Source organism: Miniopterus schreibersii, assembly GCF_964146895.1.
Source record: "Miniopterus schreibersii genome assembly, chromosome: 6".
NCBI lineage: Eukaryota > Metazoa > Chordata > Mammalia > Chiroptera > Miniopteridae > Miniopterus > Miniopterus schreibersii.
This window is the reverse complement of record NC_138107.1, coordinates 4,992,082-5,004,867: the sequence shown is the minus strand read 5'-3', so window position 1 is coordinate 5,004,867 and position 12,786 is coordinate 4,992,082. Positions and strand designations below refer to the sequence as shown.

General features: G+C 46.1%; 1 protein-coding gene across 1 annotated transcript; it reads right to left on the bottom strand.

Moving 5' to 3' along the window:
• Nucleotides 1–292: 292 nt before the first annotated feature.
• LOC308558283 (HLA class II histocompatibility antigen, DQ alpha 2 chain-like) lies at nucleotides 293–7,436 on the bottom strand. The gene is made up of 5 exons (XM_081139765.1): nucleotides 7,077–7,436; nucleotides 3,675–3,923; nucleotides 2,951–3,232; nucleotides 2,549–2,710; nucleotides 293–2,397 (listed from the first exon to the last, which is right to left on the bottom strand). The coding sequence occupies exons 1-4, from the start codon at nucleotides 7,156–7,158 to the stop codon at nucleotides 2,556–2,558; spliced, it is 768 nt and encodes a 255-aa protein (XP_080995891.1). The 5' UTR covers nucleotides 7,159–7,436; the 3' UTR covers nucleotides 293–2,397; nucleotides 2,549–2,555.
• Nucleotides 7,437–12,786: the final 5,350 nt, after the last annotated feature.

Below are 12,786 nucleotides of genomic sequence, written 5' to 3'. Positions count from 1 at the left end.
CAATCTCAGCCTCTGGTCCCAGAGAGGAAAAAATCCTCCAGCTAACATGTGAAAAGAAATTCATCCATAGCTCCAGGTTTGAATCTCCTAAATTATTAAAGGGCTCAGAGAAACAAAAGTATTTTCCATATAATATGGCCCATTAATAAATTTGATAATGAAGATGTGATACATATATATAAAATGAAATATTATTCTGCCATAAAAAGAATGAAATCTTGCTATTTGTGACAACATGGATGGACTAGAGGGAATTACACTAAGTGAAATAATCAGACAGAGAAAGACAAATACCATGTGACTTCACTCACATGTGGAATCTAATGAACAAAATAAATGAACAAACAAAATAGAAACAAATTCACAGATACAGAGAATGTTTTGCTGGTTGGCAGGTGGATGGGGTGGGGGGATGGTTGAAAAAGCAGAAGGGATTAAAATGTGCAAGTTTCCAGTTACAAAATCAGTCATGGGGATGTAAAACACAGCAGAGGGAATATAGTCAATAATATTGTAATAACTGTGGATGGTATCAGCGGGTATTAGATTTATCGGGGTGATCACTTCCTAAGTTATGTAATGTCTAATCACTGTGTTGTACACCTGAAAGTAATAGAATATTGTATGCCAACTGTGGATGAAACATTAAATAAATTACAAAAATTAAATTTATTAATGATGGATATAACTAGCAGTGCAAGGCACTGCCTGCATATCAAGTTACTTAAATTCTGTCACTACCTCTGTAAGGAGAGTATTATTGCTCCCACATATGAATGAGAAAAAAAGGCACAGAAATGTGAGCTTCTTTACCCGTGTTACAGAGTTTAAAATAGTAGCCCTAACTGCTGAGCCCTGGAGTTGGGTTTGGGTTCCAACTATGCTGTGTCAGTTCCTGTATTACATCTCCCCCGGTTACATTTTAAGCTCACTGAGGCAGATGGTATGGACAGGGACGGCCTCATATACCCCGTAGCTGCTCCATAATGTCTCCCAGATGCAGTGTGTGGACTCAGTCACACCGAGTGGAAAGACTGAGGCAACATGTCGAAAACGGTTTCGAAGGCGTCATGACTCCAAGTCAGGTCACCACACTCTCAAGAGTCTGGCACCCAGGGGAGCCAGAGCATCCCCTCTGCTGATGCATTTGCCCTGCCAGGGTTTCCAGCGGGAGACAGTGAATGTAGAGGTGGATCCAGCACCCACAGCTGCTGCTGCGTCATCTCAACAGCGTTGTCCCCCCGCAGGCGATTTCTCTCTCACAGGCTCCTGCTTTCCGTAGCCAGGAGAGGAGGGGGTGGGGCTGGGGACAGTGGGCTGTCCTGCTGCCCCCAGGGCTTACCTGCCTGGACACACCCTGCAGCCGTATTGAGCCCCCCGAGTCCCTGACAGGCCAGGTTTCACAGGAAAATCCACCCGGTTACCTAGCAGGACGCACCCAGGAGGTGAGGCAAGCCACACCTGTATTCTAGGGACCGCATGTGTCTGTGGTTTCTACTCCCACCCCCTTTCCATCTGTCACTAACCCTAAGTAAAGATGAAGCATTTGGTCTTCTTCAGACACCCGCTTTACTGTCTTATTCCAATGCCCCCCTGACCGACTTGCATTCCCCCCCTGCCTAGAGCATGCTTATCTCCTCAGGCAGGAAGGGAGCAGAAGGTTTTTACTGTCATTGTTTATTCTTCACAAATTTAAAGTTTGGGGAACAAATATTGACTACTGTCACTCTTGAGATTCAAAGTTTCTTTCTAGTAACTTATTTCTCTGTCATAAATTTAACAGCTATATGAAAACAAATACAGATTTGTTTATTTATTGGTTTTGGTATTTTTCCTCTAACAAGTCTACAGCGAGTGCCCAGGGCATTGCCTTCACTGATGCCTGAGTTGGGGCGGGGGTGGCCAAAGGTGGGAACACAAGGAAGAGAGAAAAAGTAACCTCAGCTAAGATATCATAATATTATCAGACTATACTCGTTTTCTTTTGTGTTACTGGGCATGAATCATGATCTGGAAAATGAGATTAAATGGGCCTGAAGCATAAAGGGCCATGGTCCTAGTCAGTTCTGAGATAAATGACAGAAAAAATTCAGTAAAGACCTCATAAAGGGGGTTTATTCTTCTATGGAGATATTAATTCAGGGTCACTGAGGGGTTAGATAGCTGAGTGGAATACCCCAGCAATCCCACAATAGGTAACGATTGAGAAAAAAATTCAGGAGTTTGGGGGAGAATTCTGAGGGGTATGTGAGATCTGAGGGGGGTACAGCACCTTCAGTCACAGAGAAGAAGTGAGAGGAGTGTAGGAGGAGAGAAGGGATGTGATGGACTTGGCCAGGGAATGGTGCCGGTCATCTCACACATCCACGCTTCTGCTCTTGAGGACGGGCAATGCACCTGCAACAAGACAGTTGTGAGATCGATGGGCCCTCGGGGCTCCTGTGCTGCCATTCTGCTGTTTCCCAGCTCTACAACCTTTCAACCACACTTGGGTCCACACCCCCCTCCCACTTTCCTTCCTCCTCCTTTTAAAAATCTGAATACTCACCTTCCCTTCATAAGGGCCCCGGGTGTCTAGGGGCACCCCCTGGGCGCAGGCCTTGGATAATGAAGACGGTGCCCACCACGATGCCCACGAGGCCCACGGCCAGCCCCAGGCCACAGACCACAGTCTCCATCAGCTCTGACATAGGGGCCGGAATCTCAGGCTCTAGAGAGTGAGGTTATGGAGGTCAGAATACAGGGAGCTCCTGTGCATGTACATGGGATGGAGCGGGGAGGCGTTGCTTCTGCAAAGATGTGGGGCATGGGGCTTAGGGAGAGAGTGCAGCCTTTCATTAGAAATCCTTGAAGTGTTAGTTTTCGGTTCATGAGAGTTAGGGGATCACAGGCAGGGTGTTCTGACTTCACAGAGAAAAGAAGGCACCAAAAGGCGTGGACTCACACATACCCCAGTGCTTCAGGAGTGGCTGGTCCAGGCCCCAGTGCTCCACCTTGCAGTCATAAATGTCTTCGGCAGAAGGGAGGAAGGTGAGGTAACTGATCTTGAGGAAGGAATGATCACTCTTGGACAGGAAGTTGGTTTCAGAAACACCCTGTGTGACTGGGTGCCCATTGCTCAGCCACGTGATGTTGACCACAGGAGGGAAGATGTTGTCCACGGCACAGATGAGGGTGTTTGGCTGGCCCAACATCACGGGCTCCTTGGGAAACACAGTGGCCTCAGGAACCTCTAGGGTGAGGAGACAGCACTAGAATTAGATCGTGAATAGCTCTGCCCTGAGGCTCCACTGCCTCCTGGAGGGCCCCCCACCAACATTTCCCCACGGACAGTGGAGGAGCTCCTGCTTCCCTCTGCTTGTATACACTGCCTGCACTGCATCCCTCACCCTTCTCTCTGTCGGCCTGCTTGTTACTGTAGGAAGCCTATGGGGCCCATCTCTGTAGGATTTGAGGATTGTGTTATGGGAGCAAGAATCTCTGTATTTCATGGAAATATGTGATTTGTAAGAAGGGAGAGGGTGAGGGTTCAGGAATTACCATGAAAAGAGCTGGGACTCCTTGGAAAGGAGAGAATTTTATAGAGCAGTGAGGGGTGTCTATCCAGGGGCGAAGGGAGTGAGGCCTGGTACTAAGGGGTGGGTTCAATAAAGAGATGAGATGGTGACACATACTATTGGTAGCAGTGGTAGAGTTGGAGCGTTTAATCATGATGTCCAAGTTATGTTTTGATATAGCAAGGTTTCTCAGTGCACCCTGCGGGTCAAAATTTTTAAATACGCTAAACCCAGGCAGCCAGCAGACAGTCTCCTTCTTCTCCAGGTCCACGTAGAACTCCTCGTCTCCATCAAATTCGTGGGTGTACTGGCCAGAAGGACCATAGGACTGGTAGACATTTAAGCCATAAACGCCAACGTGGTCAGCTGATGAGTGAGGGTGGGGAGCAGGGGCGTACAAAACACAGGGGGAGAAAAAGATCTCATTAAACAAATGACAAAGAAACTGACTTTCCAACTTCGTGGGCGCCCCCGTCGGCACAGTCTGCAGACAGTCCCCAGCGCCTGCTTCCTCCCCTTGGTGGCCCCGTCAGAGTCCAGCTGCCTCTCATCCAGACGCTCCACAGAACAGAATCCCACAGGCTGTTTACTGCTGTTCCCTCGGGCTGGCTCAGCCCGGCACCTCGCGGGCTTATGATAAATATTGGAATGGGTGGGACAGGGATGAGTGAATGGCCGTGGCATTAGCTTTCCTTCCCAGAGATTAGTTTACCTCCCTCTGCTTAAGTTTTCTTTCTCTCTCAGTTTCTTCATCAGTTAATAACACACTCACTGTGGCCTCTCCCCTCAGGACTGGCTCAGAACATGCTCTATGCAAGGATTCCCTCCTCCTTTTATTTTTTAACCAAGGAAAAGCACACATGATATTATTACTTTAAGAGTTTCCTTTATTTTAGGGAATAAGAAAGAGAATGAGAAGGACAACAAGAAGATTATAAAACACGTAGAAGGTAAACAATGCCTCTAAGGTGTCCCCTTTGTAACAGTGCTGATCCTCAGAGGAGAGCAGCTGATTTGCACTAGAATAAAACTGAAAACTTTATCAGATTTTGGATTTCTGTTATTTCCCATCCCTCCTTTTTATAAGGACATTACTACACCTAGTGTTTCTCGGACTCAGCACTGACGTTTGTTGAGGACTCAAGGAAAGCTCTGGCGCTCTCCCCACACAGAGAGCGCACTTGGCCGAGGACCCCCACGCAGGCGGGCAGCCAGCACAGCTGACAACGCCCAGGTGAGCCTGGCTGGACAACTTGTCCCAGCCTCTCACCACCTCCTCTTTCCTCCCCTCCTCGTTTTCTGGTGTCAGCAAGGTTTCAGGCATTGGGAGGAGCAAGGAGTGAAACTCGGGCCATGCACGGTCTCTGCCACCAAGGGGCTGGTTGAATGGGGGGAGTCAGGTGAGCACGGAGCCAATAGGGGTACTGTGCCGAGTCCTCCGCAAATACCTCATCTGCCCATCAAACCAGACATCTCCCCTTCCTGGTCCTTGGTCTTTACAAGGGCCTGTTTTCCTCCGTGAACATCCCCAGTTCACTCTTGAAGTTTCCTCTAGTTACCAACTTCTAGCTAAGTGAGTCCTTTCATTAAACATACTTTTGACCGCACTGTGATCTCCAGCCCTCCATGCAAAGGTCCTTTCCTGCAAGTCAATCTATGCCTCATCCCCACGCAGCACGGCCCTTGGCTGGCCACTTAGAGAGCCCCCAACAAGCCCCCTTATCCTTGTGAGGAAGCTTCTCGACTCCGTTTTCAAACATGAACACCCGCAACCATGCTCTTCGCCTGCACTCGTGCCCCTGCACACCGCTGCTGAAGGGCAGCCGGCTGCTGGGCCAGCGGGGCCGGCCCGCCTTCCAGCTGCAGCCCGCGGGCCCGCACCATGCTGTCTCGTCGCTGACCTGAGCACCAGCTGGGGGCAGACAGCGCGTCTCCTCCCCCGAATCCCCAACCCTCGCTCGCTGGGCTCAGACTGTGTATCAAATGCCAACTGCTGTTCTCGAGGCTCACAGAGATTTGGGGGAAGGCTGACAGGCACAAAGGTAGCAGAATCCTGTGAAAGTCAGACCCAGCGGTGACCAGGGCTGCATTATGACTCGTGAGCCCAAGCACCATTGCTTAGGTAGGGCCTTTATTTTTCCATAAAAATATTAAAAAATCATATTTTATGACCATACTAGTATAAAGACAAATATAATCCAGGGTAAATTAAAACAGTTTCTTTTACCCTAAAAGTTAATTTTTCTTTCTAATTTTAAAAGAAAGTAAAACGTTTTCATGGGGCCCTGCAGATATCACAGGCCCTTGGCCCTGCACGCACTGTGGGGGATACGTCGAGCCTGACCGGGCCACTCTGGAGTGACACTGAGAAAGGAAATCTGGACAAGCTCTGGAGAAGCAGGGAAACTTTCACTACCAAACCAAGAAAGAATGGGAGCAGCCATGGTAGATAAAGTCCTTGATGATTAGAGTAACCTCCACTCACTTTCCCTTTGAACTATTTGGCTTTTCTACTTTGATCTTTACAAACCCACTCTCATGTCAATAAAACAACAGAGAAAAGAGGCAGGGATGGAGCCAGGAAAGAAAGGAGGGTAACGGAATGTAGGGATACAGGGTGGGACCAGGTGAGCAGCAGAGGTGGAGGGGCCCAATAATGATTCCCGGCTTGTCCAATCTTCCTCTCACAGAGCTTCCTCAGAAGCTGTGGGGCACAGGCCATTTGGTCTGACAATTTGAGACTATTATAATTTAATTTACCAAGTTTTCATCATAAAGTTCTCAATTTTAAAACAAAATATTCCCTACTTTGTTAAAGAAAAATTATAAAGCTATACCTGTAATAGTAATAATTTTAAAGTAAGAATATCACGGATGTTTGTGTCTTATTACTAGGGAAGCATGTCTGCATACCCATTTTACTTGATTTTTTGTGAGGTGACAAAAGAGGTAACTGAGATTAAGTGAGGCCCATGTGATAAAATGACTTGTCTAAAGCTTTCACTGGGCTGCTCGCTCACTCCCCACCCGACCGGTGCTCAGCAGGAAAATGGGTGTGAATCTGAGAAAAAGCTAAGAACTCTTCTTTATGTCTGCATAGTACACATAATTCATGAAACTCTACCCAAAATAAACTACTGGGGAAATATATAAAAAGCTCCAAAAGTTGTTCAGGAAAATTTGGGAGCAATAGTTCATAAATCTTTAGTAATGAACTTGCACTCGTGAAAACATCTTTAATCTCTGAGGCAATCACATGAATGCCGTCTAGCCCTCTGGGACATATTCAGGGTCCAGTATTAGAAACTGGAGGATGTCCCTGGTGAAGCCTGCAACAGCACGGCGGCAGAGAGAGTGGATTGGGACTCTGGTTTTACAAACGAGAAGGACCATAATGTTTGGATCTACTCAATATTGAGAACCCCTTTGGGGAATCTCTACTATTTCTGTGCAAATCTCTGTCTATTTTACCCTACAGTTCCCAAGTCCAGTCCCCACATCCCTCACCCATGCACTCACCCACAATGTCTTCCCCTCCACAGGGACCCATCACGGTGGTCAGGGCGAGGGCCCCCCAAATCAGAGCTGTGTTTAGGATCATCCTGTCCTCAAGGTGGTCTCAGCAGTTGCTGCTCTGAGTTGCAGGGCAATGGTGAGGACCCGGCTGAGAAGGGAATCTAAGAGCTCCCAAACCAAACCCTGCAGTTCAGGCTCTGCCAATCAGAAAACTCCCCTGTGGTGACACCGCAGTTGCCGGTTGAAGAGCTTTCCTGGGCAGCCTGGCAGGCACTGGGGAGTCCCCGGCTGTGGTGCCTCTGCTCAGAGTGGGCCTCAGGGAATTCTCTGTGAAGGGAGGAAGGTGTTAAAGCGGAATCTTCTGTCCTGTGGGCCATTGCTGAGCAGCCACGTGGGTAGATGAGGTCATCACTAAATGGTCGCCTTCAGGACTTTCTGGGCTACGGCCTCCAAGATTTCTGCCTGTCCAAGACTGTCAAGTAAAATGTTGAGGGGGAATGAGGGGGACTACTGTGACTTCTTTCCCATAGCTTGCTGGACCTTTTTATTTTATTTATCCTGCCACATGAAAATTCCACGTACTTTTGAGGGACTAGGGAATGAGCTGAAGTCACAGGCAGTCATTAGAGGGAGATTTGCTTTGTTTCAGAAGAATTAATTTTGTGTGTGTTAAGGAAGCCACAAGTTAATGAGGGTTCCACTTAGATTCAACCACCCTGTCCCTCTCAAAAGGCCCTCAGTTCTCCTCACCCAGCTCCTCACAGTGACAATGACTGTGAAAAAGAGGGGGGACAGAAAAGCCCTGCAGCTGGGAGCTTCCTGGTGCTATTAACCAGGCCTGGCATTGCCAGGATCTGGCCTAGTTCTCACAGCTAAGTTCTGGTGTTTTCCTGCTGGACATAAACAATTTAATAGAACAGCAGTGTCAGACAACCAGTCTGTGACCATGATGGTCAACAGAAAACAAGGTCACTCAGCAACCATGACTGAGCACAGACAAAATATGAGCATTGTCTGAGCCACAAAGAAGACCAGGCACACCTCTCTCCCAGAAAATATGAATGACTGCTGGTCCTTTTAATTATTATTTTTTATTGATTGATTTGATAGAAAGAGAAAGAGAGAGAAAAAAACCCATCGATTTGCTGTTCTACTTATTCATGCATTCATTGGTTGATTCTTTTATGTGCCTGACCAGAGATTGAACCCGCAACCTTGGCATATGGGGACTATGCTCTAACCAACTGAGCTACCTGGCCAGGATGGACTCCTGTGTCTCTAGCAATTAGGAGTTTAGCTTCAACATTGTCTTCCTTCCTTCCAGATAAGATTTATTGACACACAATTATAGAACTGCCCTACCCCACCACCCATTTCCTAACAGAAGCCAGTTAAGAACAAAGTCTCTACTATTTATTTATTTATTTATTTATTTATTTATTTATTTATTTATTTTTAATATGTCTTTATTGATTTCAGAGAGAGGAAGGGAGAGGGGGAAGGAGAGATAGAAAAATCAATGAGAGTATTGATTGGCTGCCTCCTGCGCACCCCCTACTGGGGATCGAGCCTGCAGCCCGGGCATGTGCCCTGACTGGGAAGTGAACCTTGATCTCCTGGATCATAGGTAGATGCTCAACCGGTGAGCCACGCTGGCCGGGCTCTACAGTATTTCTTAAGTCCTCCTCAAGATCACCTAACACAAGCCCAAACCCTATGAGGTTGATGATCGGTATTATGTGTCCACTAGGTTATATTCCCCGGTTGTTCCATCAAACATTGATATTTTGTAGATAAGACTTAAGTCCACAATCTGTTGAGTTTGAGTAATAGAGATCATCCTTGATAATCTGACTGATCCGGATCCCATTAGCTGAAAAGTCTCAGGCACAGAGCCGAGGCTTCCCTGAGGGAGTGGATTTCACTCGGGGCTGCAGCTCTGGGCTGCGCTGAGAGTTCCAGCTGCCCCTCCTGACGATGGTCTGCCCTGTGGATCTTGGACTTGCCTACTTCCCCACAGCTGCATAAACTAATTCTTTGCAATAATCTCTGAATAGACATCTCCTACTGATTCTACTTCTTTGGTCCCAACACCCTCTTACCAGGATGCCTCACAATTCCCCAAAGTAAGTTTTCTCCCTCACTGCCATGAACAATGACATCAACGTGTTCACCCACAGGTGTGCCCCTGTGGCCTCTGGCTGGAGGCGCTGACAGCACCTCATTAGTGGCTGCACTTGGGATGAATTCCTAGGACTCTTTAAATATACTTGTCATACTTTAATATCAGTCCTGTTTTAGAAGGAGAACCTTGAGAAGCAGAGGTGGAGGAATTTGCCCAGGTTCACACAGCTGGTAAGTGGCAGAGATGAAGTGTGACAAGGGCAAATTATGAGTTCTTGTTGGGGAAGGGGGTCCCTCCTGTGTGGATTCAGAATCCGTTGCCCTGAAATAATTAGGATAGATGTTTGACCCTATAGGTGGCCTTATCATTCTTTTTAGGGCCTGCCTTTCCGAATCAAGAGGTTCCGTTGAGTTGTGCTCCATTTACCGGATAGCACACTCCTTTCTCGCAGTAAATAACATGTTTCCATGCTTTTTCCCAGATCCAGACTTACCTGCCTTGTACGTTGCAGAAACTATTCAAGATCTTGGCAAATGAATGAAATCTTTCCTGATGGTGCTCAAAAATTCCATCTATTAAAAAACAGTTTTTATTTTACTTTATTTTATATTTTATTTTCTTATTTTCTATTTCTTTTTTTTGAAAAAGTTTATTTTATTGTTGAGAGTATTTTTTTTAATTCAACTTAAATTAGCAAGTTAGGGATTAAACATTCAGGATCCGAATTGTATCTTGACCGAGGAGTTGAGGGTCCAGTCCCAGATCTCTCGTCCTGTATACAGAGTGCACTGTCACTAACTACGAGGTGGCAGAGGAGCTGTCCCTGGCCCGCCTCTTGTCCTCCTCCTGCTTCATCCAGGTTTCACACTGCAAACGCTGTTCCAGTGGCTTCCGTCTTCAGGTCGTAATTTTAACATGAAGTAGAATTATTAGTGAACTATATTCAGATAGAGGAATGGCGTACCATTTTGACAAAAAACTAATTTTTTACCTTTGTCTAATAGAAAAATTAAAGGCCCTTGTATAAATTAACAGTGAAAATAAAACTTAGAGTTTAAAATATTACTTTACCCAACAATTTTCTTAAAAAGTACTGATGTACATGCCATTTATTTCATAATTAAAGTTGTTAATATAAATGGGATGGGCCATTATAATTTACGTCATTGAGAGCCTTCTAAGCAATTATTTAGACAGTACTCATGCCAGTTCTAATGAATATTTATAGCAGCCTCTAAAAACCTATGCATTTTCAAATTCTTAATTCTGGCTTTCAGCTACTTTGCCCTGACACAACGCTGGGTATGGAGCGTTGGTGAGCTCCTACTGTAAAGGCCAAGGCCATCTCGCACTAGTTAAGGATGCTCCACAGCAACCACAGAGTCCAGAGTAGCAAAGTACAAGGAAGACGGACTTTGTAATCAAATAAATAAGTGCTCAACACTGCTTCTGACTTTATTAGCTGCCCCAGCTTGGGCAAATCACTCAAAATACGTGACCCTTAGGGTTCTTTCCTACAAACAGGGTGAAAACTATTGCATGATAGTTAATATGATTACACAAAATTACAACTATCTACAAATTATAAGGTGCAAATACATTTCAGTGCCTGGCACAAAGCAAGTATTCCCAGATGATAGCTACCAAATAATAACAAATATTAATAAAGATAATGGGACCGATAACATCATGCCTAGGCCAGCGACAGCCTGTGAGTTCCCACTCCTGCATTCGAACTTCTCCCTGGGGCAGTGCTTGCATGTGGGCCACGGGAGCCCCAGAAATCACCTGGAGATAGAGGGTTACGTCAGTCGGATTTTTCTACTCCAAAACTTAATGATTTTCTCATGATTCTGTAAGAGTAAATTGTGCTGGGCCCACCTGGGCATTCTTCATGCTTTGGGTGGGGCTCAGGTGTCCTCAGGTGGTTTCTCTCACAGGTCTGCAGCCTCAGCTGGTTGAGCTGGGACTGCTGGGCCTCTCTCCGGGTGGGTTTGCTATCCAGCAGGCTGACCGAGGCTCACTCGGAAGGTGCTGGAAGGCTCCCTGGTGCAAGAGGAAACCTGCAAGGCCTCTTAAGCCTAAACTTAGAACTCACAACAGTGCTTCCACTACATTCTGTTAGTCGAAGCAAGTCAAATACCAGCTCAGCTCAGCTCAGGAGGCGGGCTAAGAGACTGCATTTCTTGACAGAGAGCACTGCTAGTACTTGTGGCTATTTTTCAATCTGCTCCAGTGCTCTCTGAGTGTATGTAGATGAGTTTGGGGTGTGAGAATCTGAATGCCTCCATATGTGGAATGAATCTTCCTGGCCTTTCTGTCACCATTCACTTTGTCTGCATTGAAAACACTGCTCAGCTTTCTCAAGGAAGAGTTGAACTGAGGTCTGCTCAATTCCAGCACACAGCCTGCTCTCATTAAAAGCCTTCCATGGTCTCACAGCGGAAAGCACAGAGACTAGAGAACTGTAGGTCGTCTGTTATTCTGCAGCAAAGGCCCATGTGCTGATGTCCGGCCACATGGCCTCTTACCTCGATAAAGTTAATGAGGCCGATGGGCCTTGCGAACACAATGATTCTGGTTTTCATTAAATATCAGTCCCACCGATTCTTTGTCACCAGAAGCTGCTATGTGTATGAAGTAGTGACTTTAAATGACTTTGATATAAAGTGCTCCCTAATGGTTTCTCAAGGAAAAGTATGCAAAATTACCTTTACGTACAAGTCTACCTTCACCTTAGCCCAAGGGAACCTTCAGCTAAACCGAGCAGGTTATTTGAGGACTTTGTGCTGAGATCATGGCATATAATCAACAGATGCCTGTGGGCTGAACTGAAGCTCTCACTTCATCTGAATCAGGCTACAGAACCGACTGCTTGGAGACAGGTGATGTTCCTAGTGTCCAGGGGTGATTGGGTCTCTTCCCAGGAAGCCTCCACTCCTGATGTACCTATTGTGAGCATTCATTGTGCAGAAATCCTTACTTAGCATTAGTCTGTAAAGCAAATAAAAATAATATTATATAAAAATTTTAAACGCAATTTAATATAAATTACATATTTTAAAGCAAATGTCAACATATACACTTAGAGCATTTATCAAGAAATTTTCATTGTGATTTAACTAGAACTTTAAAAATATAAATGATATCAAGTAGAATTCTAATGTTTCAATTACTGTCAGTATTAGAGAAAAATAATCCACATATATGTAAGGTTTGGAAATTTGAAAAATACTTCAAACAAAAGAATTATCTCATAAAGTTGCATTTAAAATGGAAGTTGACTATAAGTTTTTCTTGCTGGTAAATATCTCTGAAACTATCCCATTAAAAAGTCCGTAGCCATATGTGGACAGGGACGGTCTCACCTGAGAGATGGCAGAGCTTGAGAGGCGTGGGGCCTGTGCTGACGACAGAGGCGGAGGCGGGGGACTGCACCCACACCGAGCGCCTGGGCCCTGAGAGAGTCACGCACAGGTTCTTGCCCATGAGACGCGGGGACCTTGGTCGCTCCGCTGCAGCTGTCCAGACCTAGTTCTTTCTCACCTGTCCTCTTCATCTTCGGAAGGCACCTTTGCAGACACCTCA

Excerpts from the sequence above, each read along its gene's own strand:
- LOC308558283 (XM_081139765.1), bottom strand. The coding sequence starts at position 7,158 with ATGATCCTAAACACAGCTCTGATTTGGGGGGCCCTCGCCCTGACCACC. Across the intron at positions 3,924-7,076 it reads TGGAGGGGAAGACATTGTGG|CTGACCACGTTGGCGTTTAT; the intron begins GTGAGTGCATGG and ends CTCACTCATCAG. Across the intron at positions 3,233-3,674 it reads CTCTACCACTGCTACCAATA|AGGTTCCTGAGGCCACTGTG; the intron begins GTATGTGTCACC and ends TCCTCACCCTAG.